This window comes from Hemicordylus capensis, chromosome 4, assembly GCF_027244095.1.
Source record: "Hemicordylus capensis ecotype Gifberg chromosome 4, rHemCap1.1.pri, whole genome shotgun sequence".
Classification (NCBI taxonomy): Eukaryota; Metazoa; Chordata; class Lepidosauria; order Squamata; family Cordylidae; genus Hemicordylus; species Hemicordylus capensis.
In genome coordinates, this window is record NC_069660.1 from 288621670 (window position 1) to 288638774 (window position 17105).

General features: G+C 42.3%; 1 protein-coding gene across 1 annotated transcript in view; it reads left to right on the forward strand.

Moving 5' to 3' along the window:
- The window catches only part of DCAF13 (DDB1 and CUL4 associated factor 13), a 42107-nt gene extending 31891 nt beyond the window's left edge, over positions 1 to 10216 (forward strand). Inside the window, exons 10-11 of the mRNA XM_053243478.1 lie at positions 8670 to 8833; positions 9563 to 10216. Of these exons, the coding sequence (XP_053099453.1) occupies positions 8670 to 8833; positions 9563 to 9650 (252 nt within the window). The 3' untranslated portion in view covers positions 9651 to 10216. The remainder of the gene's footprint in view (positions 1 to 8669; positions 8834 to 9562) is intronic.
- The last annotated feature ends 6889 nt before the right edge of the window (positions 10217 to 17105 follow it).

A 17105-nucleotide genomic window follows, 5' to 3' on the forward strand; every position in this document is an offset into this window, starting at 1 on the left:
CACTAGTTATTTCTAAACATTTTAGTATCCATGTGTGAGGCAATGAGTCTTAGGCTTTCTTGTAGTCAATCCATGCAACACTTAGATTGGTTTTTCTTCTCTTGCAATTTTCTAAAATCCTTTTGTCAATCAGCAGCTGGTCTTTTGTGCCTCTGGTGTTCGGGCAATTTCCTTTCTGTTCAACTGGAAGCTGTTTGTTAGTTAATAAGTGTTGCATCACTTCATCTGCTATTATTCCAGTTAATAATTTGAACATGGTTGGCAGACAGGTTATCGGTCTATAATTACTTGGAACTGCACCTTTTGCTGGGTCTTTCATGATGAGATGAGTTTTCCCAGTTGTTAGCCATTGTTCAATATCACCTCCTTGCAAAATGTAATTGAACTGTTTTGATAGTTGTTTATGAAGGCTTGTTAGGTGTTTAAGCCAAAAGCCATGCAGTTCATCGTCACCTGGAACAGTCCAATTTTTAATTTTCTTTGCTCTTTCACTTATTAATTCTGGTGTTATTATTAGATCTTGCATTTGTTGGTTACATTTTTGACCTCTTTCATCCAGCCTGCTTTTTTATTATAATCTATTGGATTGTCTCATAATTTCCCCCAGAATTGCACTGTTTCTTCTTTATTTGGTATTTCTACGTTTCTTGCAGTTTCTCCTTCTATGCTTTGGTAGAAACGTCTCTGATTCGACTGGAATTGGAGATTCTGCCTGTGTTGTGTAATTCTGGCTTCGTATCTGCTAATCTTCTTTGACACTGCTGTTATTTGCTGCTTTATTATTTCTAGGACTTCTCTAATTTTCCTTGAATCTAGGTGGTATTTTTGGATCAGATACTGTTTGGTGTTTTGATTCTTCAGCTTCTTGTCTTTCATATCTTTCAATTTACTAGCATCTGATCTAAGCCTGGCGATTTTATTTTCTAATCTAATCTTCCATTTAGGTGATGTACTACTTTCTTTTTTTACAGGTCCACTGATCTTATATCTGAGCTCTTATGTTGTTGTTCTTGCTGCACTGTACATTAGTTGGTTTGTTTCTTTCAAATTATTGATTGTTATTTCTGCAAGTGCAGCATTGACATCTTTTAATGCCTGAGCAAGTTGTTTTTTGGCAACTGTTTTAGAGCTGGAAGTCGAACCCTGGTGGTTGTTTGGTTCATGTGCTCAGTTATTTTTTGCTTTAGTTCTTGTTGCTTTTACGTTAAATGGCATTCGGGTTTTTGAGGTGAAGGCAAATTATTATCATTATTTATTTATTTATTCGATTTCTATACCGCCCTTCCAAAAATGGCTCAGGGTGGTTTACACAGAGAAATAATAAATAAATAAGATTGCTCCCAGTCCCCAAAGGGCTCACAATCTAAAAAGAAACACAAGATAGATACCAGCAACAGTCACTGGAGGTACTGTGCTGGGGGTGGATAGGGCCAGTTACTCTCCCCCTGCTAAATAAAGAGAATCACCACGGTAAATGGTGCCTCTTAGCCCAGTTAGCAGGGGATAATGTTAGGGCTGATCATTCAGAAAAACATTAGCATTCTGAAGAAAACTGTGCAAGAGTCTTTAAAATGGGAAGCGTTGTGTCATGCAGGCTAAATAAGAAACATCTATTTAGAAGAGCTTCTAGTAATTATATCTTTACCAGATTCCTCTTTGTCGGGCATACACTGTAGAATTTTCCTTGACATTTGGATAAGACCTAGATATGCTGCTTAGGTTATGGCTTTTGTAGCTGATGGATGTTTAGTTGTATTTTGACACTGGAGCTGCCCAAGTATTCATCAGTTCTGACATTCATGTTTCCTTTGCTTCATTAATGTATCTGGCATTGTACTCATTACGTAAAATCAGTGGAACACTCGAGCAAGAACAGCATTTCTGTGGGAGCCAGAGGCACTTACCTTGTCTACACTCCACTGACAATTAAGCTTATGATATTCCGGCTAACTGTTGTAGAAATAAATGAAGTCTGGTTGTCATAGAAGTGAGTAGCCTTTTTAAAGGCGACCGGGCCAGGTCTTGCTACTTGATTATTTGCTAAAATAGATGCCACAAAGTATCTATCATATTTCTATACTGCCTGATATGTACATCTCTAAGTGGTGTACAAGATTTTAAAATATTTTTTAAAAGCCATTGATTAAAATACACAAGACACAATAAAAACAATAGTATAAAGCAGCTATTAAAACAAATTATTAAAACTTGCTGGGGCGGGCGCAGACATCTGCACCTCCGGCCGGCTCAGCCACCGCTGCTGTCCCCCTCCCCCACGCTGGCATGCCCGGCTTTCTGGCCACCCGCTTCTCACCCCACTTCCTGTGCTTTCTGACAGGCCGGCTGGCTGGCCCGCTCCCCCCCCCTCTTTATGGCTTGCAGGCCGGCCAGAAAGCTTGCCCCCCACCTCCTCCCACCCCCTCCTCCTGGCTGGCTGGCGGCCAGGCCAGGGCTGGCCCGCTGCCTCTGGCCGACTGGTGCTTGGGCCGGGGTCAGGGTCAGGCCGGCCTGCCACTGCCTCCTCTGGCCGAGCCAGGGCCAGGCTGGCCCCCCACCACCATTGTCTCCCGTCCCTGTCACTATTTCCAAAGTAGCTGCTCTCGCAAGAGCTGCCACACATGGGATTAGCAACGGGTACGTTTAGGAGAATTAAATATATAGATACATATATAGATTAATTCTAATTAAAAGCTAATGAGAACAGGGGGGTCTTGAGGGTCTTCCTGAAAACAAACAGAGAAGGAGATGCTCTTATTTCAGCAGGGAGCATATTCCAAAGTCCTGGGGCAGCCACAGAGAAAGCCCCGTCCTGGGCCGCCACCAGATGGGATGAGCTGGTGGCAACCAGATGGGATGAGCTGGTGGCAACTGTAACCGGACCATCCCAGAAGATCGTAACAGGTGGCAGGGTTCATGACAAAGGAGGCGTTATTACAATGAGCATTGGGATTAGTAATACAAGTGTGCTCTATGGCTCAATCCTATTGAGTCACAATTCTGTGGCAATAGCTTTTAGGCTCAGATCATGTCATGGTTGCAGTACTTGTGTAAAGGCATAACTCTGCCTTGGTTCTAGAGCAGGGGTTCCCAACCGGTGGTACTCCAGATGTTGCTGAACTACAACTCCCATCATCCCCCGCCACAATAAATTCTAGCTGGGGGTGATGGTAGTTGTAGTGCAGCAACATCTGGAAAACCACAGGTTAGGAACCCCCTGTTCTAGAGCAGGGAGATCTGGCCATCTGTGTTCTCTCTAATTTTGTTCATCTGTGTGCAGAACGAGTTTTGTTCTGGGCGCCAGTATCAAGGCAGTGAGTGCGCACGTGCATTCGGAGTGAGTCCTTCCTGATTCAACCAGAGTGGGATCTAAAATGAACTGAGTGGACATCAGAAAATGTGAGAGTGCATGCTCACACGTGCATACCTTAGAGAGAACAGTGCTGGCCATAGTCCCATAGTTGGTGCAGGGAGATCCCCCTAGCACTATGTTTTTGGAGGACTTTTTGTTCATATTAGTGTCATAACAAAAATATGATGATGCCATCGGAGGGCAAGGAACGGATATACCTCACCCCCGGGTCTCTTTTTACAGGGCATTCTAATGGATAATTTTGTTTCATAGTAGATGGGCCTAAATGCATATTAACCACAGTTTTAGCTTGTGGACTGCGGCAGCATGGCTAGTAGGGCTTTAGATTGACCCATCTCTCCTTGTGACTCTGCAGCTAGAATTAGACTACGTAGTAGGATGGAACATAGGAAGCTGCCATATACTGAGTCAGACCTTAGGTCCATCTAGCTCACTGTTGTCTACACAGACTGGCAGTGGATTCTCCAAGGTTGCAGGCAGGAGTCTCTCTCAGCACTATCTTGGAGATGCCAGGGAGGGAACTTGGAACCTTCTCCTCTTTCCAGAGTGGCTCCATCCCCTGAGAGGGATATCTTACAGTGCTCACACATCAATTCTCCCATTCATGTGCAACCAGGGCAGACCCTGCTTAGCTAAGGGGACAAGTCATGCTTGCTACCACAAGACCAGCTCTCCTCTCCATATGGAATTATAACAGAAGTACAAGGCTTTGCTTTGGAAATGGAGGCTGCCAAGTTACCTGCTTCTAACAGATGCTTGTGATGCCACATTGTTCTCTTTTCCTTGTCTTATCAGTTTTCTAGCAATAGCAATAGCACTTATATTTATATACCGCTTTATAGCCGGAGCTCTCTAAGCCAGTGTTTCTCAACCTTTTTGGAACCAAGGACCGGTAAATTCTTCGCGCGCAGTTTCAAGGACCGCTATATTCCATGTGTGCAGTTTCCCGGACCAGCAGTTAGTAAAGGGGTTCCAAGTTTAAGTCTATCTGTCTATCTATTTATTTATTTAAAAGCCTTCTATACCTCTCTGGGCAGTTTACAATTAAAATAATATCATGAGCATTAAAATCATTAAAATTAGAATCATTTAAAAGAAAACATTAAATATTAAAACCATAAATCTCATAATTTTGACTAAGATTATGCTTTGATCTGAAGGGAGAGGGGGGAAAAGGATGAAGTATCATGGCTCCCTGGCACCTGAGATTTGTCAAGTCCAGATTTAAGATTACTATCTTTTAAAAATATGCTGCAACCTTATACTTTGCTTTATTGCTGAGTGTCAGCCACTCACTCTCAGGTGCCCCCTCCCCACCATTTGCTCACTTTTACAATTACTCTTACAATTGAAGGCAACTTCTGTGTACGCACACAGGTGGAGCAACAGTGGCTATCCAAAAGCCACAATGGAAAAACCCAACAATACACTGATAATATTTTCCTAAGCAGAGACATTATTGAATACAGGAGAGAGAAGAGTTATGTTTTGAATCTACATGTTTTATTCTGGCAGTTTTAGATAGTAGTAAGGTGGCTTTATACTTCAACAGGTCTCACCTAGCAGCACAAAAGACAGTACCAATCTTGGCTCATTTTCAAAATACTACCCTAAAAGTGTCAGCAGCAATACTACAGTTAAGGAAATAAAGGCTAAAAATTTGAACTAAAAAATATGGAGTTTTGAGAAGCACAAAACTGAATGGCCAACTGCAGGTATGGCAGGCAATGGGGTGGCTGCCTTACCAAGAGTCTACCTGAGGGATTCTGAAGCAGGAATCAGAAGGTGCAATGCTTCTGCCGGTTCACACGGGTTAGCAAACCCAGCTCTACGTTTTAAGTCTCTCTGAACATACAGATCTGCTAAGATCACTCGTAACACACGTCACCCTTTCCAGCGCCACAAAACCGCCTCTACTATGGCAGGGGTGTTTGTAGGGTTGGGGAAAGGCTGAATGCATTACGAATGGGAAAAGATAGAGGAGGGATAAGTTGATAACTCCAATAAACAGCAATCCCTCAACTCTGTGTTCTCCCTTACCGATTTTTCTACCCCTCTTCACCACTTTCTGCCTCAATATTACCTTTTTTTAAAAAAGCCCCATTTTCTTTCTTTGGCTCCTTTCCGCGCTTTCCACCCGCTTCCAACCCGATCCTCCTCCTTACCTCTGCCACGTCCCCTTCGCTCTTCCTCTGCCCGGCTGGTCTTTTTCCCCGGTGGGATGGCCTCTAAGAGCTCCATTGGCCTACTAGCCCTGAGGGAGCGCGCCGATTACTGCCGGCTTCCCGCCAAAATCGCGGGAAGCCAAGAGGAAGGCAAGCAAGATCGCGGCTGCCATGGGGGGCTTCTCTGGTGCTGAATGGCCACAGCAGCCCACCCCCAGCCCTGAACCCAGCCAGAAGCGGCAGCGCGGGGGGACCAGGAGTGACTTGTGCCGCAACTCCCCACAGTGCATGGGCGGCGGCAGAGCAGGGACTGTGGACACTCTATGGCTGGTCTCTTCCTGCTCTCTTCTTCCTCTTCCTGCATGTCCCTTCCTCAAAGCACTCCCTCGGAAGCCACCACAACTACCTTCCTCAATGCATTCCTTCAGGAGCGAGGAGTGACTGCGGCCAAGGAGCGCTGTTTCTGGGAGCCCACAATCAGCCTGCCCACGTGGCTGATCGGGACACCGGCGCTCCCTTCTCCTCAAGGTGCTCCCTCTGGAGCGACCGTCCCAAGTGCTGCTGACCTGCACTGGGTAAAAATACCCTCAGCGCTGGCTCGGAACCTCACACGTGGCTTTTTCCAGGGAGCGAGCAAAAAGCGCTCTCTCCCCTTGCCCAGCAGCCGATAGAGCCAAGGGGACCTAATTTGCCCAGGGACTGTTCTATCTATGTACGGACCGGCAGTTGACTCTTCACGGACCGGCACCGGTCCGCGGACCGGCGGTTGAGAAACACTGCTCTAAGCAGTTTACAATGATTTAGCATATTGCCCCCAACATTCTGGGTACTCAGTTCAGGGGTACTTCTAGTTCAGTTTATTGTTGCTGGAGAATGAAAGTAACTCTTGGGAAGGGATGTGTGTTCTGTCTGGCCTTTTCCCACACAAAATTGTCTGAGAATTGTTTGCACAAAATTTTCTGAGACTTTAAAAAATGTCATTGCTTTAATTTACTTTTTCATCTGTACAGAAAAAGTGTGTTTGTACCTGGCGTTTATTGCATGTCAGGACCCTGAAGATACTGGCTGACATCCTAACAAAGCACTTGTGGAAGATGTCACATAAGTGCAAGGCTGTGGCACTATTTTCTTGTGCAAAGTCTGGACCTTGCATTCCATATGAATGTTGCACTACCACAAACATGCTTGCACTTGTGCAATAGTGCGCAACTACAGCATGTCTCATTAGTTTTAAATGGAACTTGCCCAATTGAGCAATTCTCTGCCTTTTAAAGTGCAACTGTGTGACCTTCTTGTGCTAGTGCAACTTTGCTCATTGTACAACCACTTTGTTAGGATGTTGGCCAAGAAGAACACTGGGTGCAGTCCACTGCTCCCTCTAACAGAGTTTCCCAGATGTTGTTCACTACAACTCCCAGAATCCCCAGCTGCAATGGCCTATGGCTGGGGATTATGGGAGTTGTAGTCAACAATATCTGGGAAACCCTATTAGAGGGCACACTGGTGCAGTCCACGTCTAATCCTACAACATGTCCCTGCTTACTCCTCCTCCCAGAAATCTTCATATGAAAATTAATGTCTTATTCTAAAGACATTAATGGCTAACCTTCCTATGATTAGGCTGGACAAACATCTCAGAATGTTCCTTATGGCTGTGGTCCAGTCACTGATCCTTCTATTACAGTATGTTTTGTTTTCCCCTCAGTTGTGCACACCATCACTTGTGCACCTCAGCAGTAAAACATGATTGCTGTGCATCAAACTAAAATATTGGGGGTTTTGTCTGCAGGAGGATTATATCAGCTGCCATTTTTCAAAGTAATTGCCTTTAATTAAACTAAAAGCCTTTTAATTTGGATTGCATTGACAGTTCGCACAGCAGGAATGCCTGGAATCTATTGCTGACTAAATCAGATATTATGGGATGTCTCAGTAAGATGAGCAAGGGAAAATGATAAATGCTTTCCTTTCCTTTAAATGCCAATTAATGTTGGAATGTAGTGAAATCTCTTCTGTATGAGAGCTGAAACAACTCCAGCTGGACATTTAGGTATTTAATGTATGTATTTGAAGTCCCAAAGTTAATTTCCACATTTTTTTATTTTATTGAAATTACTAAGGGTATGGCAGCAAGGTTTACAGACATTTAAAAAAAAATTATGCTCTGACGGTAGGTGAAATATTTTTTCATAATTTATTGAAGATTTTTATAAGAAAAATTCCAATAAAGGTGGCCAGAAAGGAAGCCTAATTTACATTAGTGCTTTTCAACTAACAGTGAAAATAAATATATATCAAGCCAAGCTGGTAAAATGTATGAGTGGGAATTTCTCATTACTGCAGTGCTGGCTTCCCTATATAGGCAACCTAGGAGGTCTCCTAGAGCACCAGATTTTAAGGGGTGCCTCCGCCACCCTGTGACAGCTCACGATGGTTTCTATGAAGCAGTGCTGTTGGCGGGGGTAGAGGCTGTGCGTGTGTTTTGGTTTCTCTCCCCCCCCACCCCTCTGCCCTGGCTGCCTCTTTGTTTCTCTTCACATCCTCCCCAGCTTTAACTTGTCAGGATGTCAGCCAGTACCATCTGACTATTGCCAACTTGTGTTAAAATAAAACCAGAGATGTTCCCACATTCACTCTGGAAACTCCGTTTCAAACAAGATTCTCAAAACTAGCTTGGGAGTATAGCTGGTTTTGTTTTAACTAGGTTGGTGATGGTCAGACGTGATGCCAAAAATGGACAGAAGATGCTTAGGGAACAGCACTCATGATCCTGGTTCTTAAACCCTAGTTTTGTGTTGAATCTGAAATTGGCTAGAAAGGATACATCTGTCTAATAAGCTGCAACCTGTTTCCTTCATATTAATCTTGTCTACATGCCTACAACATTTGCCCATCTCTTTGTTCTGCTATTAGTAGTCCCACTCCAGGGACTACTTCATGACTGCTGCCTTTGTGGTGATGGACAGAGTTATTGCTACCAATGGGAGTTTTGTCATTAATTGTTAGCAGAATTTGTTTCCTTCTCTGTCATCTTACCTCCTCAAACTGTATCCCTACTTCCAGGTAAACGTATACACCATTTCTGTGAAACCTTTCCACTTGCTCATTTTTTACATTTGGGTCTATTTCTCCAGCTTAATCCTCGAGAGAAAGCAGCTATGAACTACAATCAAAAATTGAAAGAAAAATTCCAGCACCATCCCCAGATCAAACGTATAGCTCGCCATCGTCACTTGCCAAAGGTCATCTATAGCCAGGCCAAGGAGTTACACATCATGAGAGAAGCTCGTCGGCGAAAGTATACTTGTTTTTATTTTACCATGTTAGATTGCATGCTGTGCTGATCCATGGCCAGTTAGGCAGCTCTACTTCTAAACAGATTTAGAAGAAACTGGGTAAAATGAAGGCCAGTTCAGGACTGGAACTGCCTAAACAGGCTGTGGGATCTCATCACCTGAACTTAAAAAAAAAAAAAAAAACTGGAAAGGAATCTATTGAGAAGGCTTTATTTATTGGATATCTTTCTAAGGGGAAGAAGTTGAACTATGGTCTGCTTCTAGTCCTGATTCTGTAGTAATATTTTTATTTGCTGGATTCTGCAATTGAATTGACTGAGTCAGAGGATAGAAAAGGCAGGCCAGTTTGGAGGTAATTATTCCTTATATTCAAGAGCCAGTGAGAAAGAGCAGGGTGTGTCCCTTTTCTTCTCCGTACAGTTCTCTAAATTGATGGAAGAAACATTTGGTGAAACTGAATACTGAAAATCTATTTTTCTGCATTCTTTTTTTAAAATGTGGTTGACTTGAAAGGAACCACTTAAAATGAGTTTCTGTCTAAGATTATGGTTTAGCAGACAAACTGATAGTGTTCCAGATATATCAAGTTATTTTCAGTATATTATGCAATTTACAATCAGTGGAATAGTTGTAATATGAAGCTAAGCAATTGTACCCTTGTTTATATGTTTTACTGCTTCTGGTTGAAATTGTTAATCTTGTTTTGATTTTTTTTTTTTTGTTCATTCTAGGGAACTGAACCGCCAGAAACATAGCAAACCTGGATCTGTACCACTTGTATCAGAGAAGAAGAAACATATTGTGGCTGTAGTTAAATAATCATCTGTAGCATTACCAGTATTTGTGTGTTTAATTCTTAAGGACATGTACATACTCACACTTTACTTTTTGCAAACTTCTCTTTGTGTGCCATTGTGAAATTATTCAATATTCAATTAAAATTTGAAAACTGTGTAAAAAGATTGGAAGAACCCTTATCCAGATCTGCTATTGATATACTGGTGACTAACTTTGTGAACTCCAGTGGGTTGATCAAACTTTACCTGGCTTGAAAAAGGCACACAAGTGCTATCTTCACTACTGACGTACTAAAGATGATGATGAGCTGCCTCAGTATGTGACAAAAGGCTCTTCTGTTGCTGTATAACAGATTTAAGCATTCAGGTTGTCATTTCCGGAAGCATGTGCAGTGTTTTCAGATAATCTGGCAATCGAATCTCTCAGGTGTCTGCATACCATGTAACAGGGAACATTGCATCCTACCATTTCCTGTAGCTTATGACTTGTGCTTCCCTTTTCTTCACATCAAAATAATAGGACGTTTTCAGTATGTGACATTAAAATGCATTTGTGTTGAATAAAAACATTTAGCTGCTTAACTAAAACATGTGGCAGTTTGTAAACTTTGAAACAGAATAATATATGTAAGATTTGGGGTGTCATTAACAGCAAAGCGTTGATATCCACTGTCATCTTATTTTATTTGTGCACAGCCAAAATTAGGTGACTTTAATTCCAAGCAGTTTCAGTGGAAGAAAGTTAAGTATTTTATTTATTTATTTGTTTGTTTGTTCAGTTTGTATACTGCCCTTCCAGAAAGGCTCAGGGTGGTTTACATTAAAACAAAACCATTAAAAATCAGTTAACTATTAAAACAAATTTAAAAAACAGTGTAAAACAATAATTAACAATTAAAACATAAAACAGTAATTAAACAATCAGAACAATTTAAAACCCTGAAAACCAGGTTACAACATTAAAACCCATTAAAACACTTAATTAAAAGCCTGAGGTGAACAGGTGCATCTTTAAAGACTTTTAAAAAGCTGTCAGAGATGGGGAGGCTCTTGTTTCATTAGGGAGCGCATTCCAAAGCCTCGGGACAGCAGCGGAGAAGGCCTGTCCTGAGTAGCCACCAGACGAGTCGGTGGCGACTGCAGACTGTCTTCTCCTAATGATCTCAATTGGTGGTGGGGTTTGTAAGTAGCTTAACTTTCTCATAAAGATCAGTGGCTGACATCCTGACTACCAAAGTGCATGTGTAAAGAAAGGGCTGTGGGGACAAGTCTGGAGCTCACACACTACTCCCTTGAGTTCCTTTGCATGCACACTGTTGTGCAAACAAGCAAAACGTCCCTGCTCTGCATGCACCCTGGAAGCAATCCAGAAGAAATGAAACATTTTGATGACCCTCAATGACATGCTTCCTCTCTTCCAGATCATGTCTGGAGTGCATGCAGGGGGACTAGGGGAGTTGCATGCAAGGCCCTCTTCACACATGCTTTGGTTGTCAGGATGCCAGCCAGTGAAACTCAAGTGTTTGATTGGTATACCTGGCTTTTTAAAAGTATGACGTTTTTGTGAAACCATCATATGAGGTATAGTGGTGTTCACTGAAATGCTCTACTTCTTCTGATGGATCCTTCCATATTTAGTGCCTTAACTTTAGTTTCACAGAGCGTAATTTTTTTCAAACATTGACATTCCTATAGCAGTCTGTGTTCAAGCAATCTTTCACAAAACATGAGACAAATCTTATCCAGTCTGCTATAAAATGCAGTCTTTAGTAGTTTTTTGTAACCGTAGCATTCAGCTATTATTTTGTAACCATAGCATTCTTATTTTGACTCCTCCACCACTCCTTTTCAGAAGCTCTGGATTTTTAATAGAATCAAAGCATTTTGATTGTCAGTTAGAAAAAGTTGGCCTCTGTTTAGATCAAGTCGAAGCCTGGTCAGTGGCTTAGGATCAGTCTTCAACTGGTAGCAGCCTACCTCGAAGGAACGGCATGCTCCTAGATTGGGATCAGAGCAATTTCTTTACTGAGGGCAGATCCCTGGGAAGTGTAGAGTAACCCCCATGTTGTCACACATGCAAATAGTGAAACAGTGCAAAAACTGCCTAGTAAGAGGAAATGTACCTTTCTCATAAATTCCATGCAGTCTTAATGAAGCCAGAGTTCCTGACACAAGAGTATTCAGTCTTAAAGATGGCCCCTGAGAAACAGGGAAATACTCCAGAATACAATCAAGGCAACGTTTCTAAATCGATTATGTAGATTTGGGACAATAGCACCCTTTTGCACTGTGCTTCCTGTCAATCACCACCACCACACCACCCTCTCGATGTCCAGTATCTGGGATTCCCCCTATAAAAGGTCCTGCACCTTAAACATAAGTGCCAGGCCTGTGCAGTCAGGATTATCAAAACTGCTGATAGCACTGAGAAAGAGCATGGGAATGCCTGGGGATTGTAGTTCCACCCACTGCTTTGGAAAACCCTTTATGTCTGGGGCCGTTCAAATCTTGCCAGGTGGAAGTCCCCTCCTTGGTATTGTTCACAAATCAGCAGATACAGGGACAGATATTAAGTTCTTCCTCACTCTCCATTTCATTTTCTTTGTCCTGCCTGTATCCCAACTCCTGGCAATGGCCAGGCTATTAGAGCCTTCATTCCTTCACTCCCCCTCCTTGACCTGACCTGTCCTGAGAGGTGCCTTCACAGCCCAATTCTACTGTTTACATTGTGCTTCTGCATTTTTGTAAATACCGTATTTTATGGACTATAAGACTCACTTTTTTCCTCGAAAAATATCCGCCAAAATTCAGGTGCGTCTTATATGTTTTAACAGTTTAATATGTTAAAACTCTGAAAAACTGGATTAAAATTAAGGTGCGTCTTATAGTCCGTAGCATCTTATAGTCCGTAAAATACGGTAAACGTTATCTCTTGTTTTGAAAAGCCTTTGTCTCTGAGTCTGTTGTTCCTCTGGGGCATTGTGGAGTCCTGGGCAGAGGAGCCATTAGAGGAGGATCGGACATGGAACTGGCTAGCCCCATTAGAGGCTGAGGGGCAGATTTGTGGCATAGCTGTTGGCATAACTTCACGGTGTAGCTGTTGGCCCAGCAGGAAGCCAAATACCTGGCCCACAGAGAACACATCTGGAACTGAACTTAGGGGTGGGTGAAGTCCTATTGACCATGACGCCAGTCAGGAAGTAGAGCTGCCCTTGAAAAGAGAGGCTATGTTTGCCCGAAGGGTGGCTTATTGGCCAGTATTTGCAGAGGAAGAGGGGTACGGAGAATTCCAGAGAGAGGTTGGTCTCTGTTTCTGAGACTGGAAGAGTTGCCTGCAGAGGAAGAATGAAGACAATCCTCCTAGAAGGACTGTGCTACACACCATCAGGTGTCATTACAGTTGGAAGAGTGTGTGTGATGTCACATCCCTCCAGAGAGTAGAGAAGCTGAAGCCCAAGCTCCGCCCAAAGAGGCCAGAGAGCCACAGTTGCAGGGAAGGGGAGAGCCTGTTGTTGTTTGTACCCTGAATACAAGGATTTGTTTAGCTGAGTATACCCTGGAGTATCCAGTCTTTTTGCTGTTCCATGCATTCAGCTGTAAACGCCAACCCCCGGATGTGGACCTGCTCTCCTGGGGGGACTCTGATGTCACAGGTACCCTAATGCTGTCTTGCCAATGTCCCAGCTATGGTCCATTGTACACACAACTTCAGTTTTGAGCAAAATCCCCCCAAGTTAGTCCAAAAGCATAGATAGGTGTGTGGCATATACGGTAACATCCTCAACATTTGAATCTGTTCAGTTCTGAAACAGTTTCAGAAATTTTTGAAATAGATCAGGATTCAAGATGTTATAAAATAACTTTAGCCATGGGTTTTTAAAAAATCCAATTATCTTTGGATAAGACATACTGAAAATGTGTAGGGTTTTATCCTCAGGTATCACAGAAGCTCTAATTGAGCAAGGGGGAAGGATTTTTTTTTTTTTTGCAGATTTCCCCTTCCTTCTGTAGCCCCTTGCACTGCATGTCATCCAGTACTGGAGGACCTCCTAACCCTTAAGGGCAGACTTTGGGGGAATGCAGGAACTGGATGGGGAAATGGTGGGAAGGTTGGTTGGTGAAAAGTAATCCTTTAGAACAATTACAATTAAAGGGATTGTTTTGGATTTCAATTATTAAAATGGAGGCTGGAGTTTTTCCAGCTCAACCATATTATTGGATTCATGTGCCACAGTTTTAAAACTTTAAGGCAGATATGTTGAATATGGATAAAATTATCCAATAAGCTCCTTCCAAATATTTATTGATTTATTGATGAATTTCCCCCTATCCGGTAGACTAAACCTACCATAACTAAGCAGTAATAGCTTTGAGGTGCCTAACCCCCTGGCAAAGAGGCACCTTTTACCGTGGTGATTCTCTTTATTTAGCATGGGGAGAGTAACTGGCCCTATCCACCCCCAGCACAGTACTTCCAGTGACTGTTGCTGGTGTCTATCTTATTTTTCTTTTTAGAATGTGAGCCCTTTGGGGACAGGGAGCCATCTTATTTATTTATTATTTCTCTATGTAAACTGCCCTGAGCCATTTTTGGAAGGGCAGTATAGAAATTGAATTATTTATTGTTGTTGTTGTTGTTGTTATTTGATGGCTTACCATCATTAGAGATGTGCACAGAACCGGTTCAGAGGTCTTTTATTGGCCTCTGAAACGGTTTGAAGAACCGGTGCTTCCGCCGGTTTGAAGGCAGCGGGGGTCTCCCGTTAAGAGCTGTTAAAAAAAACTGACGCCAGCAGGGGAAAAGTGGTAAGTGTACCCTCCCCCCGCTCTTAAAGGGAAACCCCCACCGCAGTTCCGTGCTCATCCCTAACCATCATGCCAGATGCAGACAGAAGTTTTTACATGAACCCTAAATTCTGTCATCCTTCCCTGTCTCTTTTTAATGTGATGCCTGAGGAAGAGTACTGTAGAATCTGAAACCTTGCATATTTTGTTACTTTTTAGTAGGCAAAGGTGTTGCCCCAATTTTGCTTCATTCAGGCTTTTTAAAAAGCTATATCTTGTTCCTACTTTTCCTGGCAGCACATTCAGATATGAGATATAATCAAGATATTTTTCTCAGAACCCATTCTATAGAGAGAACAGATAATGACAAATTTGACTGCAGCATTGTTGACCATAATGTATTTTTAATCGGGGATAGTTTGGAGAAAGTTCTTTCTCCTTCACCATTTGAAATGGGCACAAATAGATAAAGGCAGAAAATTATACTAACATTTGGACAAACTTTAACCACTTTCTTACTGCAAATTGTCTGTGTGGGACCCAGGGCAATTCCCACCACCACCACCATGATGCACATGTGCACATGCACCAGTTGTAGGAGAGAGGGCGTGTCCTTGCCTCTTACCTGTGGACTTCCCAGCGGCATGTGGTGGGCCACTGTGTGAAACAGGATGCTGGACTAGATGCGCCTTGGGCCTGATCCAGCAGGGCTGTTCTTATATTCACACCCAAGGCCCTGGAAATCAGGCTGTTTTAGTTTTGGCCAGTGTGTATTTCATGAAGTGTTCTTAAAAGCTGATGTTGCCATTCTTTCTTCTCCATCAGTCCTGGGAGGGGGGGGGGGAATCTTGTTTCAGGAAGATAAGTAGAATGTCGAAAGGACCATACCACATGTTTTGCTACACTTATTTATTTATTTTATTTAATACCTTTATATACCGCCCCAAACCAAAGTCTCGGGCAACCTTTTTAGCTGTTCTGTCACATCACACCTGCCTGCTTTCTTTCAGACCTGAATTTAGAAGTGTTCTCATGTACTCTTGGCATTCGCTCCTTTTTGTCACACCGTTCAGTTTCTTATGCGAGATGTAATAGTTCATGTCATTTTAGCTTGGCTCAGAATTATTATCCAAATTAAGGAAAGGGGCTAGTGTGTCAGACTAGGACTGAGTAGGCCCAGTTTCAGATCTCCCTTCAGCTATGAAGCTCGTTGGGTTCAGCTATGAAGCTCATTGGAAACCAGCTGCCATCTTTCAACCCAACCTACCTCACAGGGTGCTTGAGAGGATAGAATACAGCTCAGAAGGGCCTTGTACACTCCTTGGAAGAAGTGCAGGCTAGAAACATAACCAACAGTACTACTAGTAATTTTTCTTGGGAAGATACAGAGGGAGCCATGCTGGTAGTAACAATTTTCATAAGCAGCTCTAGCAAATTTCATTGAGAGACATTCAGGGCATTGAAGAATAATTTCTCAGTCACAGTTACATGTGAAATTGTAAGACAACAAAGAAGAGGAGAAATAACTGGGTAAGTTGTATCGCTTTACCAATTCACATGTGTGCACCACAAGTTTTCTACAAGTGATGATAAGTCACCTTGCTTTGTTTTACTAAAAGCTGCACATATACCTCTGAAATCAAGGCTTGAAATTTCTATTTGGCCACACCCTCCATAACAGGCAGCAACCTTTTTAGCTGTTCTGTCACATCACACCTGCCTGCTTTCTTTCAGGCCTGATTAGTGAGCATGGAGCGAACCATTTTTGGAAGGGCAGTATAAAAATTGAATAAATACAATAAATAAATATAACCCAACACAACCATGCTTTTGAAAAATGCAGAAGGTACAAATGGTGTATAGTACCATTGTGCATGAGTACAGCAAAAAATATACTGGAAAAAATATCTGAGTCCCTAAAGAAAGAAGTGACAAAGCATGGGTAGATGGTACAAGAAGAGAAAAGTTGTTCATTGAGAAATCTCTATTTGTGTGTCAGAACCATAGAACTTATAAAATGTGTGTCTCCAATATTGTTATTTTATACATATTTCTATTTGATCATTTTATTTTACTTGCATCACTTTATCTCAGAACTGCTAGGCTTCAGTGCTTTTACTCTCCAGTCCTGTATCTTATAAGGTAGAGGGGCTGCTGAATTCTTTGTAGGGGCCAGAGGGCCTTGATGTTTAACTGTTGCATGACAGGCAGCCATTCAACAAGTGTAACTTTACCTAGCATATGGGGATGGAAGCAGCACCTGTTAATATTCTGCCTGTACTTCAGCTGCACAATAGCCAGAACTTCAACGGGTGCAGTTCCAATCTCCAAATACTGGGGGAAATGCCACCTACTGAGTTTCTGCCTGTCATTCAGCTGACATAGTTCTTGCTCTGCCAGGAAGATGTTGATCTTTAAACAAGCTTTTAAAACAAACTACTTCACACAGGGCAAAATAAATGACAATATACTCTAATGGTGAGTTGTTTAATGGAGTAATACTACTACAAATTATATATGAGGAGATATCCTCATTTGGCTTCATAGGAATTAATTCATTTAAGTAATAGCTTACACAATATAGGCTTATGCACTTCCCTAACTGCTAGATTTTATGTCACAACTGACTGTAGCAATTAGAGAATATCTGAAAGAATATTATTGTAGATGAATATAAGTAAAATATATTCGC